This window comes from Pygocentrus nattereri, chromosome 2, assembly GCF_015220715.1.
Source record: "Pygocentrus nattereri isolate fPygNat1 chromosome 2, fPygNat1.pri, whole genome shotgun sequence".
NCBI lineage: Eukaryota > Metazoa > Chordata > Actinopteri > Characiformes > Serrasalmidae > Pygocentrus > Pygocentrus nattereri.
In genome coordinates this window covers 23,791,029-23,814,939 of record NC_051212.1, presented here as the reverse complement: position 1 = coordinate 23,814,939, position 23,911 = coordinate 23,791,029, and the positions used below count along the sequence as shown (strand labels likewise).

General features: G+C 39.1%; 1 protein-coding gene across 3 annotated transcripts in view; it reads left to right on the top strand.

Annotated features, from left to right (window-relative positions):
* Positions 1–3,050: 3,050 nt before the first annotated feature.
* zmp:0000000660 (arf-GAP with Rho-GAP domain, ANK repeat and PH domain-containing protein 2) overlaps positions 3,051–23,911 on the top strand; it is a 118,109-nt gene continuing 97,248 nt past the window's right edge. The window contains exons 1-9 of one of the 3 annotated variants that reach the window (XM_017699634.2): positions 3,051–3,292; positions 3,557–3,680; positions 9,595–10,452; positions 11,881–11,957; positions 12,403–12,486; positions 13,889–13,971; positions 14,404–14,468; positions 14,785–15,189; positions 20,206–20,275. In XM_017699634.2, coding sequence (XP_017555123.1) covers positions 9,665–10,452; positions 11,881–11,957; positions 12,403–12,486; positions 13,889–13,971; positions 14,404–14,468; positions 14,785–15,189; positions 20,206–20,275 — 1,572 coding nt within the window. In that variant the 5' untranslated portion in view covers positions 3,051–3,292; positions 3,557–3,680; positions 9,595–9,664. Of the gene's footprint in view, positions 3,681–9,594; positions 10,453–11,880; positions 11,958–12,402; positions 12,487–13,888; positions 13,972–14,403; positions 14,469–14,784; positions 15,190–20,205; positions 20,276–23,911 lie in introns of all 3 variants that reach the window. The other 2 variants (XM_017699633.2, XM_017699635.2) reach the window with 2 other exon arrangements.

Genomic DNA, 23,911 nt, shown 5'->3' with positions numbered 1-23,911 from the left:
TATTTTTCCCCCAATATATTCAATTTAGCAAATAAACAGTAATTGTGAATGAAAATGTGCAGAGATGTTCTCTGTAGAGGAAAATTAACAAAACATGTCATTTGACCAGGGGTGCCCACTCTTTTGCATACAACTGTTTATATAGTTGTGTGAAGAAGTAAGTACACCCCTTGAAAACTTTATATTTTTTCAGCATATTTGGACATACAGATATCTGGTCCTTGTTTAAAGAACGTTGACAGAAAAAGGTGCTATAATTTAATAAGTGACACCTGAAATATATTTTATATATACATATATATATATATATATATATATATATATATATATATATATATATATAATCATCTACAACAGTTAAAAGGATAATATAAGTAGTAATAAAAAGTAAAACAAGCAATTAATATGCAAAGTAATAAAATGCCTTTCGTTTCATATATATGTATAAATATATAGGGTTAAAGAGAGACAGATAATTCATGATATGTGATGGTGCTATTCTGTTTAATACTTCAAAATGTATCCTAAGAGAGACTAGGGTAATATGTTTTCTCTTGTGTGTTTTGTGTTTTGCTATTATAACCCCAGCATTCTGGGCAAGCTGCAGCTTCTCAGATTTTATTTTTGGCAACCCAGTAGGCAGAGTGTGCTAGCGCTTAAACCACTGTTAACAGGGGAAATGCATGGCCTCTGGTCCATATGCTGAGAACAGTTTGGTGAATATTTCATATGTAGCACTGAGAAAGCCCTCATACTTTGCAGCAAACTGTTTACAAGCTCATGTGTTTACAGACATGGAGCATATTTTACTACCCTACTATGTATCAATTTACACTGTGTATGAACTCATGAATAATCATGTCTGTGCATGCTTGTGGAAAACATACATACCAATACACACACACAGAGAAGTGCAAGTGGCTGTTATTTTTTAATTAAATTAAAAAGTCACATTTTGACTATAATTTGATATCATGACTATTGTGTACTTTAATTATATCTGTTTCTTTTTCCAAAATAAATCATAATGAGGCAGAGCAAATGTGCCTGGCATTATGATGCTGAAGCTCTTGAAGAACAAAGCCCTAATTGGTTTATTGTGTTTACAAGTGCATTTGCAGAAAAGTATATGCCAAGTCTGAAAAGATCAGATTTAAAGTATACTTTGGCTTTCAAGACGTAGAAAGAAAGGATGAGACATAAAAACTGTTTAAATGCACAGAACAACTATATCAGCAACATTTCTTATCTTGTGACATTGCTGATGTGCAGTTTGGAGAGTCTTTGTACCACAAGGTACAAAGCATGGTACAAAACATGTATGCTGTAACATTAGTCACCATAACATGAGAAAGAACAACGTGAACATATCAATGCTGCAGGCCACACTGCACTGTGGAGTTTAGGGCTTTCCCTGATTTAACACATTTGACTTGATTCAGTGCCTAATTGCCAAGGATTAGCTGATTTAGGTACGTACTAAATTCTGCAGCATTGTGGCATTTCAGGGCCTGAATTTGTCACCCAAAGAAAGCACAAGTCCTTAAAATAATGAATAACTTGGAGTTTTGGATGGGAGCCACTTTTAGAGATGTCTGGATTCCTTAATTTTATGTTTCACAATCCTGTGTTTTCCCTACCTCCTATATATTTGACTGAGCATGTTTGTATAAAACCCAACATAAGTTAATATCCTGTCTTTCACTGACTTCTGTATTACCATAGCTAAATGTCGCTGTGCCTTTCTATCACTTTTTCAAATAGTTTTCACAGTGAAAAGGATTTATATACAGCATGGGCACATCAGGGAAAGTAAAGATGATCAGAAAAGGGGACCGACCAGGCCGTTGGTGCCAGTGCCCAGAGGCATCTGACTGCTGGGGTACCTGGTCGGCTTTAGTCCACAAGGCCTGAAGTGGCTCAGATACAGTCCACTGCACATGTAGACTTTAGATGAACTAATAGCTTTTATACCATGAAAACAAATAACTAAATAAAATGAATAAATGTTGAAATGTTATCTGCCCTCAAGTTTCATAGTATTATTGACCACCTGGGATTATGTTGTTGATATTAATGTTTATCCACCATGACAAAAATCACAAAATCTTCAAATCTTGCACAAAAAGCACAAACTTTTATGGTATATAAGACATTTAAGAATGCTCGATTCCCGACTTTTGAGGAGTCCTATTTTGCCTTATTATGTCCTTCATTAATCACACTAATATATGTTTTTAAAAATGTTTTAGGGCTAAATTCTTATCTCAAAACTATCATAAAACAGCATCTTAGGTGAGAGATTTACAACTATCTTTTGTGATTATTTTCTGTGAAGGAGCTTTTAGGGTCTTTAAACTCTGCAGATGTCTGGTTCCCATTACCATGACTGTGAACTCTGACTTGGAGGTTCTCTGAAACATCAAACCCCTCTGAATGGCCTTGCTTAACCATTCAATCATGCCAAAATTTTTCCATTGGTTTGGAGCACTCAGTACAATAACCCTTTAATCTCAGTTTGCTGGGGGTTATTTCTTAGGTTGTTTTGTAGGCGTGGGTGGTAAACCTGTTTTATCTTTGTCTTATGTCTTATTATTTCTAAGCTCTCCAAAAATCCCACTATGTTGATAAATTAACTAGTTATGAGGAAAGGGGCAGTCATGGGCTGGCATATGACTGAGGTGTCCTTGAGCAAGACACCCAACCCCCAACTGCTCCCCGGGGCGCTGCGGATTGGGCTGCCCACCGCTCCGGGCAAGTGTGCTCACTGACCCCTAGTGCGTGTGTGCTCACTAGAGTGTATGTGGCGTTTCACTTCACTGATGGGTTAAATGCAGAGGTGAAATTTCCCCGTTGTGGGACTAATAAGGGTCTCTTAATCTCTAAGAAAAACCCAATGCGCTTCTGAAGGCCAGCGCCACAGTACACCACACACTGACGATGTGGCGCCATCGCGTGGTCATCTCGCGACACTACAGAGCGAGAGGAATTTGAGCAAGATTGAATGAGGAAACGAGTAACTGAGTGCTTCACGGCATGTCCTTGTAAGACTGCTCGGTTTTGTGGTGGTCTCGGGCATTTTAATGAGCTATGAGGCGTTTATAAACACATGTTAATTCAGTTCAGCATATTTGCTGTGTCGGTGTGCCTGACTGGCTTGGCTGCTGGACAAAAACGTTGTGCAGAAAAAAGCGTAGCCTGGAGGCTTAGCATGATTCAACACGTCCTGCAGAGAGCGAGAGATTTCTGTAGAAAGATCTGTCGATGCCAGAGGCCTGTCAGGAACCTCCTGGTGAGCTTGAAAGTTATCGTTACTAACCTACACACAAATCTAGAAATCTAGTGGCTACTTTTTAAAATGTAAAGAGACTCCAAGCGCTGTCCGGTTTGACTGGCTGGGCTGGATGGTCTCCATGGTCTCCTGTGGTCCGGCTCAGGTGAGTTGAAGGGGCGTTGTTGGTGGTGTGGCTGGATTTCAGAGGCGTGGGCCAGAAACGCGACCACAGCGCACAGAAGGCGGAACGAAGTCTTGAGCGGACTCCTCTCTCTCTCTCAGCACCACGCTGAGCGGCTGAACTGAAAAGTGGAAACTGGTCGGTAGAGAAGCGACGCGGTGAAGCTCAAGAGCCCAGCAGTCTAAACAGCTAATGCAGACCAGACAACGGCCTTCCTCGACTGAGGTAAGTTAGCGGTGCGAGCAACAGGTCTGAGCAAACGCTGTTCTCTCGGTTTGAGTCGAGGCTGCTGGTGGTGGTGGTGCTGCTGCTGGTGGTGTGCAAAGACCGCTCAAAGTGTGATAGCGAACCAGCAACACTTTGCTGTGCTGGTGTCCTGTTAAAAGTAGCCGCAGGCTCTTGTGAGTTAGTCCGCTCGCTCACCTGTCCGCGCTGAAGCTACAGGGCGTCAGTTTCAGGACGTTTAGTCTCCTGAGGCTGCTGTTTGTATGTAGGATGTGTTTTTTCCCTGCAGACACTGGACACGGTAACTCAGACAGAAACGGACAGCAGCCGGTTGATTTTCTGCTGGACTCATGATTGAACTCACTGGTAGTTTGTGACCACTGTTTTAGCCTCGAGTTGAATTTGATATGCGAGTTGTTGAGGAGCTCGTCAGGAAACTGCTTGGACTTTGCTCTTGGAGTGGCTGTGGCTGTCAGGTATGCATGACTCAAAGTGTAAATGTGACACACAGGCCTACCCTATACTGTGTGCTCTCTATAGACATGGCCTGCTCGCAGTTTGATGTAGAAACATATGCTGGGCTACTATCCATGGACCATGTTTTTAGGGATACTCTAATATAGGAATTGTGGACCAATGTCTGATATTTATAACCTTAATACCACACATGTGCAAAAGTCTGCCTCTTCCTTTATGTAATTTCCAGTCAAAGTGGAACGTGGCCAGAAAGTGCAAGGTAGTACAAGATATTTCTGAGATGATTAGAAGATAGTCAAAGGACAATTAAAAAAGCCAGAGTTTACAAGATGATTCAACTAAATAGAGAAAATGTGATTTCTAACCTAAAGGGTGCATCAGAGAAAGTGCTGGTGTCCTCAGAACACCCCAGAGTCCAGACCTCAGCATTACTGGACGTGCTTGGGATTATGTGGCTTGTGAGAAGCAGAAAATATAACCAACTCCTAAGACTCAAAATTGGAGATGTGGCAAAATAGCCCTGCTGATTTGAAAGCAAGTCTTCAAAAAAAAAAAAAAAACCCACCCAGAAGCTGTTTACTCCATGGTCCAACAACAAATAGTTCTTTTTTTTTTTAATGATTTGCTCTGCACAGTTGCTTAAAGATTAGAAAATCTTAGGTGGAAAGCTTTTGCTTCTTAAATCAATCATTAACATCTAATGTTCCAGTTATAGAACCAAAAGCTTTAATCGACTTGTTGAAGGCTGGAACAGAAATACGCTTCATGTTCGAGTCTGTCCTTGGCTTTGAACCAGCAACCTTCATACCTTAGTTCATCCACCACTGCTGGGCCTGCTTACTTGATCTGGTAGACTTGACAGGCCTGACCAAATACAAGAACAAGGATAAAATGGTCTAATATTTGAAGCTGGGTTGTTGTTGTGCAGTATGAGAAGACTTAAGGAATCTTGGATTTGATGAGATGTGTTGAAGTACGGTGTTTTGTAAGGACGTTCCATGCCTCAGACCGAGTAGGCACTGCTCCAGTGCATGTTGGAGCATGCTGAAGGATGCTAGCAGAAAGGAAAATATCAGAGGCCATTTACTTTAAAGAATAAGAGGTACTGTCAGTATGCTCTAGAGCTGTGTTCGAAATCCCTCCATATTTGAGAAATTTTGCACTATTTAGTGTGTCAGCCATGTTTTAGTGTTTTTGAATTCTCAATGATAGATCTTTCACTTTCAGTGGCTGTTCTACCATCCATTCATTATAGAGGTACAGCAGCAGTGACTAGGGAACAAGTTAGCTAGTTCTAAACAGTTCTTAACACACTGTATGTTTATCTTTGGCCTCGCATTTCATTGGTCTGAGATCAGAGCACATACTCTGAGATACTGTAAAGACCTACTGCTCTTAATGTGATGATAGGTTCTTCCAGATCTTTGATACATTTTTTGGGGGATCAAGAGGTGCGATTTAGGTCATTGACATTCAGCCAGCTTCAACACTACCAATACTTTAAAATGTACCACTTTATTAGTGATTATTTTCCTACAAAGTATATAAAAACTGAAAAGATTAAGATTTATTTTGCTGTGAGGAGTGGAGGTTACATATCAGGCATTTTGAAAATGTTTATCTTAAGAAGCCACACTTTGATTCGTATTTGAGTGAGTAACAGTTCACAGTAATCAAAGACATCAAGCTCAGAACACATTATTTGACCGCTTCTAAGACTATTTGAGTAATTGTATGTGGAAGGACACAATGACAGCTAAGAAGAGCTGGACAATGTGATGTTTATTTATAGTTATCATGATAAATACATCACTATACGTCACAATGTGCTTCCTGAGTATATCTCGCATATTGTCAATACTTAAAGAATGCTAACATGTTTCATTGCATAGGAAGCAGAATTGTTCCTGTTTAATTTAATTTTATGTAGCACAGTTTGTGAAATGTTGAATAAAATTGTTGTCATAGTTTTTAATTAGTATAGTTTTATGTCCCAATGCTGATCAGATGTCATAAAAAGTTTGTCTGTTTTGACTGTTAGCCAATTGTTGTTAGTGTAGTTCGTTTAATTGCAAGCTTAAAATCAAGGATGCGACCCACCAAAATATCTGTCCTTCTGTATAATCCTGCGCACTGGTTTGCACCACACCTGTCTTATCACTTGTGGACAGTTGCTTATAATGTGGTGCATCACTAGTTGTGGTCCGCAACGCCACTAATTTTAGCTCTGCACTTCATTTTTTTGGTAGCTGTATTTAATATAACCAGTTGTCTACAGTGCTCTTATGCATACAGTTAAACTCCCTGTTTGCATAAGAACTGTTGTTTATTGGAAATGAAATGAGATTAGCCTGATATTTTTTTTCTCAAATGATAGCATTTATCAAACAATTAGCAGTTAATTAGTTAACCGTGTACATCCCTAATGACAGTATGGCATATAGGCTGATCTGATATGGTCAGTATTTTCATGTATGTATATTGGCCCCAAAGGTACACTAAGGTAAACAGCATGTTTAATTAAGAATCTGTTTACAAAAAAGGCTTTAAAGTGATTGGAAAGTAGTCATATAAAAATTGATGTCTGGGATATAAAGCAACACAAATGTCATAAATGGACCTTGGGGAGGAAAAAAGAAAAATGTAGCACATGGGCTCAGTAAGCCCCTCGTGAATTAACTCATTTCTATATAGGGAAGTGTGCAGTGTGGTGGTCCTCCAAGAGTGGAGCTGGAACAGTGTGTTGAGAATTTAAATGGAACCATTTCATGCCTGGTGTACATACTGACTTACTGACTGTCAGACCATTTGTGCATGGAGTTCATTGTACTACCTTGAACATTTGGCCCATTGTGTGTTGTCTCCAGCTTATGGAGCCGCCTCAGTGTTTCCACAGTCAGCCATCTGAATGTTCTAAATGGCAAATAGCATTCAGTTGACTTTTGCTGAGATGGCTAAATGTCACAGAGGGAATTTTGCTACATGCTGGTGTTGTAAACCATCCATTCGCAATGTAACAATTGAAGGGAAATATTAATCTGCTCCCCAGGCCTTGCAGTTTGCAGTTTATGTTCCAGCTCAGCCTTGGTTTGGGTGCAGCCTACAGGCTTCTTTTTGTGCCAGACATCAGATGAAGGTTAAGGACAGAATACTATGCCAAAGCCACAAGCTGTTTATTGTCAGTCATTCTTCTTCTCTAGGTATCTGTGCGTACTGAACAGCTGTACACTTTAACTGAGTTATGAGTCATATGAGTCTACAACCCTTGAACATTATTATTTCTTAAATATGTTGTGAACACTTGTGTTCAAATGTAGCCTGTCTGCTAACACCTCAAAAGAAGAAGTGGTTTGGGGAAACTGAGAAGAAGAGACAGCATGACAGTACAATTGTAAATAACAGAAAAGATCAAACTCTGTGCATGTCCAGTGCTCTCAGGCTTCAAATCCTCAAGAAATATAATTTGAGATGTTCAGCTTTATTAATGTGTGTATCTTGTTGATTTTTTGAAGTATTTAAGTACCTAATTTTGAGGCTCACTCTGTGTTCACCTGAATAAACAATTGTTCATAATGCAGTTATTGGCTATCATGTTGCATCTCAGAAAGTCAGATTTGCCATTGTTCGACGTGAGAAGCAGCACATAGGCAAAAACCCCAAAAGTTTCCTAGCGTTGTGGCTTTTAAAGCACAGCTTAATAACTGTTGGTAGTAAGTCTGTGTGAGCTGTGACCTGTCTCAGAGAGACTATAGAGTGGTTGGGTTAACCACAGATCGAGGGACACATTCATGTGCCCTAGTTATTGACCCATCTTCTGTTACCCTCATTGGCTCCAGGGGACTTGCAACGTTTTTACACTATGGGGTGGGGCAGTATGGAGGGTGCTGGCAGGCTAGAATTAGGTGGCTTTTGTGTTAATGAATTAAGCCTTGCTTCTGAGCACATTAGTGGTTTGTTTTATTGCTTCTTGATTTCCATTAGGCTGTGAACAATTAGCATGTATTTAGTTGCCTGCTGCTGTTGAGCGAGTCTTGTGTGGTCCACTATTTTGTCAGTCCTCCCATTCTGCATGGTATTCTACATAGGTTTCAGAATATAATGTGAAAAATGAGGGATGAAGCCACATGTTGAAAAATAGGGTATTTGTGACAAGTGGGTTATCATTACTTTAAAGCAAGGCAACTGTTCACAATTAGTTTTGCCCTAATGGTTTGGCTAAAAGTAAAATTTACTCAAATTTCCCAGAATGTAATCAGTAAGCCTAGATGTGTTTGGTGAGCTTGTTTCTTCATGCACTTGGAGATGTAACGGTAATGTAGAGGTTTTCCTGTATTACATCTTTTTTTTTGTGCCTTAGTTTAGGAAATGTTGGAATTAATTATGAAGTGACCCTTATTAGTCGCACAACAAGGAAATTTCACCTCCACTTCCCATCTGTGAAGTGAAACACTACATACACTCTAGTGAGCACATTTGCCCGGAGCGGTGGGCAGACCAATCCACAGCGCCCAGGGAGCAGTTGGGGGTTAGGTGTCTTGCTCAAGGACACCTCAGTCATGTGCTGTCGGCTTTGGCGATCGAACCGGCAACCTTCCGGTCACAAGGCTGGTTCCCTAACCTCCAGCCCATGACTGTCTACCAATGTGGGACATCTCATCTGATACAGATTTCCTCACAAAAAAAGAGATTCCTCCTGGAATTGATCGTGCGCATTACGATATTGCATATCAACCCCCCAACCCCAGTTTTTTGACAGTTAGACATTATCACTTTTGTTACTTATCTTGTTAATTACTGTTAGATTCCTTGAAGCAGTTGGTTAGAAAGGGATGGATCAGGAGATGGCTGAAGGATTGTGAATATATCTAGAAACATGCTTGTTACAGTTGTATTTGTAAAATTCAATGTTTAATCTTGGATACAGTAAAAAAGATTCAGAGAAAAATAAAAATTGCCAGTTAATATCAAATTCTGTCAAGACTTACTGGTCTTGCTACATGACTTTTTAGACTACTGCTGGTGGAAAAGGAGCGTGGGTATACGGATTAATATGTACGTTCCTTTGTGTTCACACTGTTTGATCTTGTTTGCATGTTTATATAATAGTGTGAGAGATCGTTTAGCTGCACAACTGTTAAATAAATTAAATAATTCCTGTTTCAATATGAAGCAATTAGCACAGTAAAAGTAACATGTTACATATGGGTGTCAGTAAATTTATATGGTTTGGAGACTGTTAATGTAAGGCTTACTGTCTCTAGTTGATGACACCTGTGCAAACTTCATGCCTAAATCATCACACACTTGCCTCAGAAGAACTAGTTCGGCTTCACTCTGACCTTTGTAATTGGAAGAAAGTGTTTCACACTAATTATTTGTTCATTTTTTCATTCATTAATTTTCTCTGAAAGATTCCTTCTTTTTTTTTCTCTTGCAGAAAATGATCATGATACTGACTCTGCAGGTCTTCACTCAATGCTAACCCTTCTCCTCATGCTCTTAGTGCCATGGCCTTTGTCCCCCTCTCCTTCCCCTTGGACCCCAGTGAAGAAATCTCTGCGTGGCTCTCCAGTCTCCACCTGCCTCAATATGCCTCCAACTTTACCCAGGCAGGTTACTGCACCCTGGGAGACTGCAGGGGTCTGACCGAGGAGAAGCTCCTGAACATGGGGTACTTCCCCACAGGCCATCGGCGGAGAATACTCCGCAGCCTGGAGGTTTTCATGGGCGGGGAAGGATCTGATGAGAGGAAACCTGTCCCTTTACCTAGAAGTATTTTCCTTAAGGATGGCAAGAGAGTAGTCCGTTGTCAATTTTCACAGAAAAGCAGCACTGCAGAAAACAAAATCCTGTCTGGAACGCGGAGTCTTCCTGCAAGGACTTGTGAAGAGATGGTGACTAATAATGACTCAGGTGGACCAATCACAAAGTTGTCTATGGCTGTCCCCCACACACTTCCAAGGAGACTACCCAAAGCAGCTTCCTCAGGCTCCAGCTCCACCTCTTTGCACAGCAGCGCCGAATCACTGTCACTTTCCTCCCACTCTGCACCTTCTGATTGGGAGAACTCAGAGGAGCCTGCTTCTTCCATAGCAGGGCATATTCCAGGTGTGAAAGGAGACTTCCCCTCAGAAGAATCCCTTGAAGCGTTTCAGGGAGAGATGGTGGATAATGATATATATGAGAGCTCTTACACTGTTAAAAGCACTGGCCCCAGAAAAACGTACTCCTACAGGTTGCGACACCGGCCTGTGCCAGAAATTCCAGAACGTACCATCATACCATCACATGAGTGGTAGGTCAAAAGCAGTAACCGTTCTGCCTCTCTAAATTTACTATATTTTGATGCCTGTGACATGAGTATCATGCCTATGAAATTGGGTTGACAAATAATTAATGTTTGTTAAATTATAATTTTATACAAAAAAAATCTAACATTCAGTTTAAGGAATTATTCGTGAAAAACATCTAATTTGCACAATTTTGTGGTTGGTCCAGATGTATGTGGACAAGACAAGTCTGGTGTCCTGATTTTCCTTCTTTACTCTTTAAGCCAACAATCACCCAATGTTTTTAACATACACACATGCCTAAATCTTCTTCACTCTAAGTCATACAGTTGTCTAAATCGCATTGATGAGTGACCTTAATGAAGCCCTGTATGCAGTGTATTTATGGAAAACATTAGGGTCACCATTCACCTGTAGTTTGTTAGCCACTTTAGCCTCATAGCTCTAGCATTAAATTAAAAGAGCAAAATTTGGACATCAGACATGTCTTAGAAGATCAACTGCATATGGCAAAGTGGGAAATTGTGTTTTTCCTTTTTACCAGATGACTGATTTCATATTTTAAATAAAAACAGATTATGCAGTCCAAAATGCTATGTTAAAGTAACACATTTTGTTAATATTGTGTCCTTGAAAGGTAGGAGGCTGAAACTTTAGCATGTGCTAAGGTGTAGCATTAGCCATCAGTTACTAAGTTATCTTACTTGGTTACAATAGCTTTAAGTGAAAGTTGATAGTCTATGAACTTTAGCAGTATAGGTTCAATGTAGATTCGCTCTGAACATGTCTGAAAAAGCCTGATAAATATTTATAGCAGACCACAATAAACATTCCAAGGACAGTGTTAGATAGAACCAATAGATTATAGGGTATGAAAGAACAATATCAATTAATAATTAAAAAAGCCTGTTGCCTGCCAGACTAAGATGAGTTTGAGGTTGTGCATGCTTTATAAATACTGGGTGAATCACTAATATACTCATTTGTGTTTCCACTTATGAATATTTTTTAATGTCTTCTTGAGGTTGTATGTATGTTTTGTTCTGCACTTGTACATTGCATTATGCACACTGCTACTCTGGAAAATTGAATTTCCCTTTAGAGATCAGTAAAGATGATCTTCATGCCAAATACACTCTATTTTCTATTATAAATACACTAATTTTCACCTTCAGACATTACCTTTTAGTTGCGTAAACAGTAATTGCATTCTATGATTAGAATAGACTTAGAATAAGGTATTTGTTGTTATTCCCTGGAGTGTAATTCTCTGAAGAATCTGATCATTATCTTAGCCTCATACCTACTTCAGAGCCAGCCACTAGTTTATCCTCGTTATGACTCTGCTGATGTGAACCAGTGAGGGACTAAGAAACTGATGCCTACTATATGTGTTTGTGAGTAAGTACATCAGTCCTCTTGCTAATCCACAGGAGTGTGTGTGCAAAAACCAGCACTGAACAGCAGAGTGGCACTGAGGCCCCCAGCGGCCCAACCGGAAGACAGAAAGGTACACTCAACTTTATTTCTGCTTTATTTGCTTTTTATTTAAGAAATATTTCTTTTTATGATTCAGCTGTGCCATTGTTTAGCCCACTGAAAGAAAAGATGGTTTGAGATGTCATGGGAGGAAGAGAGAGGGGGCCAGTTCTATTGCTGTCTCTACGGAAACTGCTTCTCATCTCCTCATGCATGGAGAGACCTACTTTGCCAGACTCTGAAAACTATATAAAGTTGTGCATGGCTTTGAAACACTTCTGTGGCTCTGTGTTTTGGGCCATGTGGATGCGTGAATAAACGTACAGGGAGAGGCTTTTTCCATTTCCTGCAGGAACCGTTCTGAAATTGTTTGTGTGAGACAGTTGCTATAGAGGCTTAGGCAACTGGGAATTTGAACTGAAGCTGTCTGCAAGTGGACTGGTGTATTTCTGTGTCTTAATATTTTTAATATACAGATACAGTCTCCTGTTTCCGCTTAAGCTCTGGAGGAAGAGGAATGAGAGAGAGGGAGGAATGTAGTGACAGAAACAAAGATGAAGGTACAAATGGATGGAGGCTTAAGTTTAAAAAAAAGTGCAGTATGTGAATTGTGGTATTTACTGAGAATTGTTTTAATCATTTTGAAATCTGAATAAATATAAATTGTTTTAATTTGTAAAGTGAATATTACAGTAAACTTTACATTGTATCCATTTACCCATTAGTCATTTTATACCCTGTATGGCCAAAAGTATGTGGACACCCCACATAATTATCGCATTCAGGTGTTTTAGTCATATTCCTTGATAACAGTTGTATAAAATCAAGCACATAGCTACGCAATCTCCACACTCAAACATTTGTAGCAGAATAAGTTGTACTGAAGAGCTAAGTGACTTTAAACGTGGCACTGTCTGAGGATACCACCTTTGCCACAAGTCAGTCTGCTAGATCAGCCCTGGACAAGTGTAAGTGCTATTTGTGTGAAATAGAAGTGTCTGGGAGCAACAACAGGTCAGCCACAAAGGGGTAGACCACACAGACTCACGGACCGGAGCAACCGATTGCTGAAGCCCATAAAAATCGCCTGTGTGTTACTATTAAACACTCATGCTCTCTTTCTACCACAGATGGGTTTCTATTTACTGCCATCTGAGCGTATACTATCCTCACCCATACTTAAATAGTTGGGCTTTTTTTCCTAAGTTACTTATAAATGATAATTTGTTGAATCAACAAATTTCAACTTATAAAATATTTAAAAGTCAAATGGAATCTAGACCTTCGAAATGGGATCAAACCTGAAAATGTGTTTTCGTATTACCCTTCTAATGAAATATTTGGATAATACAGCAGACAGTGCAGAGAGAAATGGAAGGGAGAAGTGAGAAGTAATGTGAGAGTGTGGTGTGCAGTTGGAAGGTCAACTGCAGATAATGATAAATGATGACACCAATCTAAAATGACTCCTGTGCCACTGGGCTAAATGATCTGATACAGTGTCTGTCGTAGATAACATACTGCAGTCTAGATCAGACCCCCTCTGGTCTGCCCTTATCTAGCAGTGGGGTCCTGTCTATTAGCTGTGTATATATGAGTGTGTCCGTCTAGGGGGAGCAGTCTGGAATTTCTGCTGCCCCTTACTATCACTGTGGAGATATGCTGGTCATTTGTCACCTTGACAACCAGTCACCCAAACTGCAGCCTCTCTTCTAGGTTTTCTGTACGTTCTCCTTCTTCATCTCCGTGTCCTCCTTCTTTTTCTTCATGTCGTCCTCTTTCCCTCTTCCTGAATCTTTCTTTCCATTCTGGCCACATTTGCACCAACATATAAATCTATTTGTTTTGTTAGAAATCAATTATATGCCTTTCTGTTACAGAGAGACCAAGAGAGAGAACACAGGTTTACGTTTTAATGCTGATTATTAGTGATCTGTTTATAAATGTTTGTGTTTATTTCAGCCCCTCTTCAAAGGACACTGTCCCCAATCACTCCTTATGGCGAGTTATACCTCTACAACAAAGACAGTGCAGAAAACAAACTAGTAAGTGTGCAAATAACAGTTAAACATTGTATGGATAGTCCAGGTTCTTTAGTCATTATTTCAAATTTTAACTACATTAGCTTAGTTTAATTTCAGTGAATATGAATTTAGGTCCTCTTTTAGTAGACTGTAGCTGAACATTGATTTTCACTTTTAAATGGATCTTCATGGGTATTATGTATAAACCCTTGTCCTATTAAGTCAGCCAGTGAGATTATTTTTCAGTTCAGTGATACATTGTCTGCTTTTCCATTGTACTTATACCCACTTCCTGAAGTGTAATTGATGTCATAGTTTCAGTAATGTTTTAACATCGTCACTGCAAAACCTTTTAAATAATTTCTATTTACACATGGACACAAATCTTTTTAGATGGGTCTTTCTAAGCTAAACAGTAATGCTGGTCAATGCATTTTATTTATTTACTTGAAGGACATGGGTGCAGAGAATGTATTCAGACAAGAAGCAAAGGAGAAGCTGAAACAGAAGAAGTCGAGGTGGTGCTTACAGCTTGTTTTACACTCCGCTCATAAGTGTTAACCACATTTGTACTGCTGCTTTAGTTTTACTCTTGAGATGATAAGATAATTTTTAGACAGACATCCTGTGCTAATATATTTAAAACCTATTGGATAGAACTTTTTTTTTTCTGTTTGACATTCAGTTAATTTAACCTTAATTTGTTATTATTTTATATAACAATATCATTTATATTATTATATAACCTCAATCATTTTAATGATTATAAAAACAAAAAAAACACACACGCACATGCCCTCAAGCTTCCTCTCTCTCCCCCTTAAAAATATACAGGAAACATCACACCAGGCAGAAAGAGAAGGTGACAGAGAGCATCAACAGGCCAGACTTTTCTCTCCAGGGCAACACTGTTGTCTCCGATGATGGTTATTCACTGATTCAGCCATCCTTGCAGAGTCAGGACGTGGCCATTGAAAGTTCTTCAAATACAGCTATGTCTCCTAAGCTTCTCCCACAGACTCAACCGCCTGCTAAGCCCCCTCCACAGAATCCATGGCCATTGGCTGGAGTTCATCATGTGAGTGCCATCTACAGTGAGCCAGTGGACACTCTGTCTGGACTAGTGAAGCGCACTCTTCCTGCTCACAGTGAAATGACTATCTCGCCATATGCCTGCTTCTATGGAGGCCCCCATAGTTCTGTCAAAATGGGCTGGCTGGACAAGCTCTCTCCTCAAGGGTGAGAAATAAGCCTGGCTGATATGGGCTTTTCTGCTCTTTTGCCTTATGAATTGAATCACAACCTTGTATCTTAGAAATGATAACTTGACAGGCAAAGGAAGCACATAACTATCTATGTTTTTTTCTGTTCATTTTCCTGAGTACACTGAGGTCCACATTTGTTTATTTCTTAGAACTAAACAAGCTTTTTGTTTTTTTGCTGTCACTTGAAGACAGATATACAGTGCTGTTTATAAGTCTGTGGCACATAAGCACATTGTTTAAAATCACTGGTCTTGGTGATATGTTTTTGCCACTAATAGAAGCAAATAACATAAATACAGTTAAACATGGCAAGAATTTCTTATTTTGTTGATATATTGAGCTGGTTTATAGAACAGAATTTGATTTGAGATACGAATCAGTTAAATTCTACCCCCAACACACCTGATTTAACTTGAAGTACTGAAGAGACAAACTGGAAGATTAATGCAACATTTAATACTCGACTGTCACAAGAAGATGTGTGGAAATGTTTACACAACCACACTGATATAGGACCCCATTTCCAAAAAAGTTGGGATGCTGTGCAGAATGTAAATAAAAATAGGATGCAATGATGTGCAAATCAAGTACATCATATTTTTAAAGGAAAATACTAAAAAGACAACATATGTTGAAACAGAAATTTTGTTTTTTGAAAAATATTTGTCCATTTTGAATTTGATGCCAACAACATGTTCTAAAAAAGTTGGGATGGGGGGCCTGTTTACCACTGTGTTTCATCACCTTTTCTTTAACAGAACTCTGTAAGTGTTTGGGAACTGAGGAGACGCTGCTGTAGTTCTTCCTGGTCTGGTTTGTTACAGGATTTCAGCTTCTCGTCATTTCAGGGGCTCATTTATCATTTTTCATTTCCTAATGCGCCAAGTGTTTTCAGTGGTGACGGGTATGGCCTGCAGGCTCTTTTAATACAAAGCAATGCTGCTGTAATACATGCAGAATACAGTTTGACATTGTCTTGCTGAAATAATCAAGGCCTTCCCTGAAAAAGACGTCGTCTGGACAGCAGCATATGTTGCCAAAACATATATATAGTTCAGCATTAATGATGCCTTCACAGATTTGTACGTCAAACATGCCGTGTCCACTAATGCCCCCCTAAACCATCGTGAATACTGGCTTTAGAACTGTGCGCTCATATCAAGCTGAGTGGTCTTTAGCACGGAATACACAGTGTTCATGATTTCCAAAAAGAATTTCAAATGTTGGCCCACAGGACACTTTTCCACCTCCCCTTAGTCCATTTTAAATGAGCTAAGGCCCAGAGAAGGTGGCAGCATTTCTGGATTCTGTTTATATCTGGTTTATTCTTTGTGTTTTAGAGTTTTAACTTGCATTTGTGGATGCAGTGATGAACTGTTTTCACAGACAGTGGTTTTCAGAAGAGCTTCTGAGCCCATGCAGTGATTTCCCGTACAGAATCATGCCTGTTTTTTAATGCAGTGCTCCTTGACGGCCCAAAGATCATGGCCAGCAAATGGTTTTCAGCCTTGTCCATTACATACAGAGATTTCTCCAGATTCTCTGAATCTTTTAATGATATTATGTGCTGTAGATGATGAAAAGCAGAAGTTCTTTGCTATTTTATGTTGAGAAACATTTTTCTTGAATTGTTGCACTATTTGATGGTGCAGTCTTTCAAAGAGTGATGCACCCCTCCCCATCTTTACTTCTCAAAGACTCCTGCCTCTCTGAGATGCTCTTTTATACCCAGTCATGTTACTGACCTGTTGCCAATCAACCACCAGATGTTGTTTTTTTTTTTTTTTTTTTTTTTTTTTTTTTTTTTTTTTTTTTTTTTTTTTTAGCATCACACAATTTTGCCAGCCTTTTGTTGCCCTTGTTTTTTGGAACGTGTTGTTGGCGTCAAATTCAAAATGTGTAAATATTTTTCAAAAAAGGAATATAATTTCTCTGTTTCAACATTTGATATGTTGTCTTTGTACTGTTTTCAATTAAATACAGTGTTTAAATGATTTGCACATCATTGCAATTTGTTTTTATTTACATTTTGCACAGCGTCCCAACTTTTTTTGGAAATGGGGTTGTATATTAACTACTAAGTATTGTCTAAGTATTGTATTAATGTGACTTATATTTATTCTAATGTTAGTGTTTGAAAAAAAAAAACACTTAGTTTACATAGTTACTACTTATATTCAATTTAGAAATATAAATCAAATTTTCTCCAGTGTGTAATACTTTTGCACAGTACTGTATGTAAATATCCTGTGTTAGCTGCCCTTTATTTTGCCTGTATATGAAAATGCATTTTGGGATGAAATACCCAGAGCCTAGCCACTTCCTATTTCTCCCATTATATCAACAATAGGACTGCAAAACGACAGAGGGCACTTGTGAACAAGTCCTCTGTGAATGTAGGTGAATGGAGCTAAAAACAAAAAACTTTTCTCTAGCCATTTATGAGGGAACTATTAAGTTTTGTTGAGTAGAAGAATATATACATTTTTTATTTAAAAAATAATATAGCAAAAATGTTTTGGGCATATAGATGCTAGCTTTACTACTACTACTGAGTGCTAAATGGTTGGTGAGCTGATCAGCTCATTGACTGAGTGAAATAGTTTGCACCCACTGAAGTTGTGAATGTAAATAATATACAGTTGAAGTCCTATAACTGGAGTTCAAAAGCACTCAAAAATTCTTTTTTTTTCTGTATAAAAATGGTTAAGCATGTATAAAACAGTTTTACTTTTTACTACAGTTTTACACAAAATCTCCACAGGAACTCACTCCAGACAAACCTGGACAATACTACTGAGTGGCATTTCTTCTTACTAGAAATTCTATGAAAATACTTTATAACTTAATTGTCAATGGGCGGGGCCAAACTGCTGAAGATGGATATATGTAAATGTGTTGGGTTTATTGTGATGTCGTTTCTGGAGCTCAGTTTCCATGTTTGGACAGTGTGGACTGGGGAGTGAAATGAAAACTTTTGGGCCTTGTCATTGGTCTGTTTGTCATGAAACATTCAGTACATATAACCAAAAGAAAAAAATGTTCTATTATGAAATTTTGGCTGCAACCTGAGGCAAAGTGTTTACTGAAAGCATCACAGTCACAGTTGATAATCATTCAATATTATTTTGGTCACCTTTAATCAGTTCACACTCTAGACTAGGGGTGCACAACTTGAGTGCTGGAGGGTTGGTATTCTACACAGTTCTGTAGTGTCCCCACACTCCCTAAGAGATGAGCAAATACAGATGTGTTTGAGCAGGTAAATCACCAGACTGTACCTTCAGAACTGGAAGTTGCACCCCTGCTCTAAACTGACATGCTCTAATTTAAGTCCTAAAATTAGCACACTTATTTTAGATTGGATTTTTGAGAGAGAATTAAATTAGCAAGTGGTTGGTGCACAACAGTAGGCATCAAACAAGTGAGTGTAACTGACTGAGTGTAAGCTACGTATGCGCACTTTATATTCACTGGAACCCATCTAAAAATTGCATGTGTGTTTTGTAGTGGTTTCTATATTTTATCTTTCTTAGTACAGAGACACTGTCCAAGGTTTACTCATACCCGCCTGAAACATATGTGGTTAGTGATGTGCTGTTATGCCAGGAACCTACAGCCCCTGTAATTATCATCTACAGGTGATATTTTAGTTTCATTAGCTGTTATGAGAGGATGTAAAACTAACTGCATTTCCCAGCATGCTCCTCTTGATATTCCACAATTCAGTATCATAATATTCTCACCATTTATCACAAGATCACAGACATGTGATAAGTTTGCACTGATAACGTTAATGAACTCCTGCTTCCTGAACACTGTGCACTGTTCTAAAAGAAGCCTGATGTAGCTTGTTTTCATTGTTTTGTTTTTGCATATAGCAAGTCATTCCACACCCACTCACCTAGGACATGTCCGGTCACGTCATGCACCAATGCAGTCAGTCAGTCAGTCATGTTTTCCACATCGGATTGAAAATTTAAATTGTATGTTCTCATCATACATAGCTGTTCTTATTCAAGAAAATCTTTGAAGGAAATAAGATCATTACCTTCTAACTTTGAATATTACATGCAGAAAATGTCATATATTTGCTAGGAGTAATAAAAAATCACAACAACTACATTTCACAGATGAAATAACACGTAATCTAATAAATTAACCTGTTATGGACTATTAATTATATTAAACATTATATTTGTTGTATTTTCACCCAGAAAAAATGTATTCTCACTTCAGTCATTCGAAACAGTTAATCTCAATACTTAAGATGCAGTTTAGAACTGGATGGGGCAAGCTTTTTTAAAATAACAAAATACTAATTTAAGCACAGCTTTATTTTTTATAATCGCAGATTATTTATTTATTTATTTATTTAAATACATGTAAATTATGACATTTCTGGAAAAGCCCAGGGTGGCTTAACACGGAGTGACCCCAATGTACTTCTACCATTGTGGCATTAGGGGGAGTTTTATTGAATAGGATGTTCTCATGAATATAATCCTTGATTATAGTTGTATGCAAAGGTTTTAGTGCCCCTGGTCAGATTACATGTTTTTGTTGATTTTTCTAAGTAAAAATACAGTGAACATACGTCTACACACTTTAGTACACAATCACTGTTTATTTACTGAATGTAGCATTTTGGGAAAGATAATAAAACATGAAATGTGGCCTGTGCAAAAGTTATGGCACATTTATATACATTTTATGCTTAATTTTTTTAAGTGCAAACAAATAGAATGTGTAGACTAAAATTTGCAGGAAGTTGTTCTATTTAAGTTTTTGTTTCCTTATTTTCATTTGGAAAATCAACTAAGCATTAATTGCTCATGGTTGTCCTGTGTCTATTAATAGATGTGTAAACGATCGATTAGTCAACAGTGTCAGTTCAGTTCTGGCTAACAAGATGAAGATGCTGAGTCATTGTGAATTTTTGTGAAGAGTTTAAACTCGATGTAACAGCAACTCCATTTTTCACTTTCAGAAACTGTGTCTTTCAGAGAAGATGGGTCAAATTTGATGGAGAGAATCTTACTTACTATAACAACGACAAGGTCAGTGAATAAAAATCAGCCTCAAGCACTTACCCATCTCTTTCTTTCCGGTGCCTAATTTTATGCACGCCCACACTCTCCTGTAATACTTCTCATTCGGCTTCTGTGAATGAGTGTAGTTCCTGCTTCAGTGTGGTTTAGGACTGGGTGACGTGAGTGGGGACACTAATACCCTCTTTCCCCTCCATGGTTCTTAACAATGTTTCGCTCTTTCTGATCTCCAACAAGACCCTAAAGACAGTGACTAGGAGCTAGCACTTCCCTTCAGCCTTTTAAATTAGAACATGAGGCAGTTTCAAAGGCTCTAAAAGGCCTGAATATCCTCTGTGATGACTTGCATGCTTTTTGCAGAGCAGGAAGTTCACGTACGCAACTGCCCATCCATCCTTTTCAGTGCTTTTAGATATTGGCTCATTCTGTGAGGACAAAGCAGCCCTGGTATATGTCAGTTAGCGAAGGAAGTAGAGGATGAAGGTGACACTGATGGGAGGAAAAGAGCACCACTTTTTCTCTGGTAGAAAAAAAAGAGATGGAGGGGGGTGGTGGGAAAAGGTGACATTACTCCATGCTAGGCTGAGCACCTGTCTGGACTGACCTGTTACGCTGCTTTAGCCCTCTTTAGCTCCAGTAAATGAGGGTCATCAGCGGAACTGCTTCCTGCTTCCCTCAGCATCCCTCACTCCATCCCTTTTTCACTGCACCATCACTCTGCGTCACCTTATTTCTCTCGCTCTCTCCCTCTCTTTCGCCCTCTCTCTTTTTAAGAAGAAGCAGGGTTGGTGTTATGCTTAGCAGAGGAGAAAAGAAAGAAGAGGAAGCAAAGGGAGTAAAGAACATTGCAACTCAGCAACATTGTATCTCTCTAAGCTCTGGCTCGAAACTTTTTCACTTTCTCCCTTTTTCTGTCTCCTTCCAAATTGCAAACATAAAACTGCTTGAATGTCTTTGTAATTGTTGTTATTTAATTGGACACTCTCTCTACTGCCAATCTGTTTACATCTGTTTGCAAAAATGTTTTTTTTCCTCTTGGTGTGTCAGCGTCTTGTTTGTTAGTAGTGTGGGTGTGTGTTTAGATAAAGTGTATATAGGCGTCCGTGTCATGCCCTTCGTGTGTTAGCACTTTTATGTTTTGCTGTGGCAGCGAGGGCCTACATCACAATCGATGACGTGAACTCCATGTGATGTAGGCTCGTTAATCAGTTGCTAATTATAGAGCAGCTTTGTCTCTCCCTCCTTTTCTCAGCCCTGGGGCCTTTTATTTATTGGGACATGGACACACACAGCTGCATTAAGTGTGTGTGTGTGGGTGGGTGGTTCTGCAGCTGCAAAGCATTTTGGGTGAGGGTCACTTAGGTCAAAAGAGGTTGTTAGGCTGTTCAGGTTTTTCAAACTACTGTGCCATTACACTGTACTGTACACATTACATCTATTAAACTACAAACGGGCTGATTTGGCTAGCATGCTTTTTAGCTATCAATACTTGGGGACAGCTTGAGCTCAAATAAACAAACCATACTCACTGCTGCCCTCTAAGCATGTTGTAGCAAAGATCAGAAGTTAGAATTTTTTACTGTTTTTATAAGACCATGCAGTGTAAATAAGTGTTATGCTTTATTTTTGCTTAAACACAATTCCTTCAGTCAGCTGATAAAAATGCACCCAATTCACATTCTGTTTGTTGTGACATAAATATACGGTTATGAAAGTTAGCAACTGTATAAGAGAAAAAAAAAATGTTAATAGTTGCAGCAACGCTGGCCCTGGAAATCTACCTTTATGCAGAGTCTAGAGCGGTTTCTCAGTATGTATTCTTGGATTTTCGTGTTCGTGCTTGATGTCGTGCTGCCAAAGTTGCATTTCCATTGTTCAAGAACAACAGTACCAAGCATAGTTAAAGTAACTCGGTGTGTTCTTGATCTGCCCTAAAAACCAGAGATGACTTGCAAATATGACCAGCCTGAAAGTCCAGTTGTTCACCGCATCATAGCACATGGCAGAGGATACTGACCCACTGCTGAACATTTATGTTCTCTCTTTTTAAGTAAATGGTGCTTTCAAATCTAGCCCTGCTCTCGTCAGTATCAGCCCCTCAGCTCTGCGATGACGGCTGTCGCAGCACCTTTTCCCTCTTCGTTTCTCCTACTCAGATTGTCCCATACCCTGCAGTTATATAAATTCATTCAAATTCCAGGCTTTTAATTCTCGTTTGTCCTGCTGTTGGCTCATGAACATTTTAACAAAGTTACCGCAGCCATCACAATGGTAGCTCATGAACACTGGCAGTCATATCAAATACAGTTTTGTCATTTGTGTTGTACAAAAGAATTTGTAATTACAAACATATGTAGATTAATGAGATCCTGCTGATGTGATCTTCATTACTCCGCAATGCACAGATTATTTACATTGCAAACTAATTGCTAAGCTGATGCATATTGAACGTACATTTGAATCAGTTTTAACTGAGTAATTGTGACAGCCCTAAAATGATTACTTGATACTAATGAAATTAACATAATAACTTTTAAAAGTGATGGTCATAAGAAACTTCTAATATTTCAGCTCTGTTCTTATGCTTCTATCCTATATCCTCCTTTGTCATTTTATCTGTATGCTCTTTTTTTTTTTGCCCCTCATTGGTCCTGCTTCTCTTCTTATTCTCCAAGGGTAATCTGACGAAACTTACCAGACATAGACAGTCGGTCCTAATCGCCACGCACCCTGACAGCACCTCGTGATGTCATCAGACATAGAAGGCTCGTGAAGGCGTGGGAGAAAGGGCAGGCACATACTCTCACTCTGTTTAGGGCCCCGAGGGCCCAAGTAGCTCACTCCCTGTGGAGTTTACCCCCAGTTTCATCAACCTTATCTCAGTCCCTAACACCAGGGGGACTCCAGGGACACTTTGACAGTACTTTTGGAGGGATGTGTGTGTGTGTGTGTGTGTGTGTGTGTGTGTGTTTTTAAATCAGGGTTTTAGAATGTCACCTGTCAGTAGATTGAAGGTGAGAAAGGGCTGGAGATAGAGATTAGTTCTCAGTCAGGCTCTGAATTAAGGCAAAGCTTTTCCCCACTGGCCTAAGTAGCCACCCCAAATCCCTCTTGAATACTTCACTCACTCGCTGTGTTGTCCCCTTAATGCTGTTTCCTTTAAGCACACGCTGTAATGTCTTGGCTGTAGATCAGGGTTCTTGCAGGTCCTTAAAGTCTTATAAAGTCATGAAATAGATTTAACAAATTTAAATGTCTAAAAAAGTTTTAATTTATCTTCATAACCAATGAGGAGGTTGAATCATTATGTATACTACTAAACTATGTATGTGTGCATAACCATGAACTTAATGTTACTATAAACTACGTTGGAAAAATCTTCAAGCCAAAAATATCTAGCCCACAGTGGTTGTTGGGTATTGAGCAATAATGAAGGGCTAGAGGAAGGTTGAACTGAACAGACAAGCGCACTGAAAAGACCACGCAAGGAAACGAGCAGTTAGTGGAGTTGGATAAGGTAATAGAGAAGAAGACTACCAAGTTGCTACATGTCATGCTGTATCTCAAGCATGTACAGTGCCCGAAAGCAGTCTTGGGACACCACGTCCATCACTTAAATCATAATGCAAATCACAAAGTCATGTA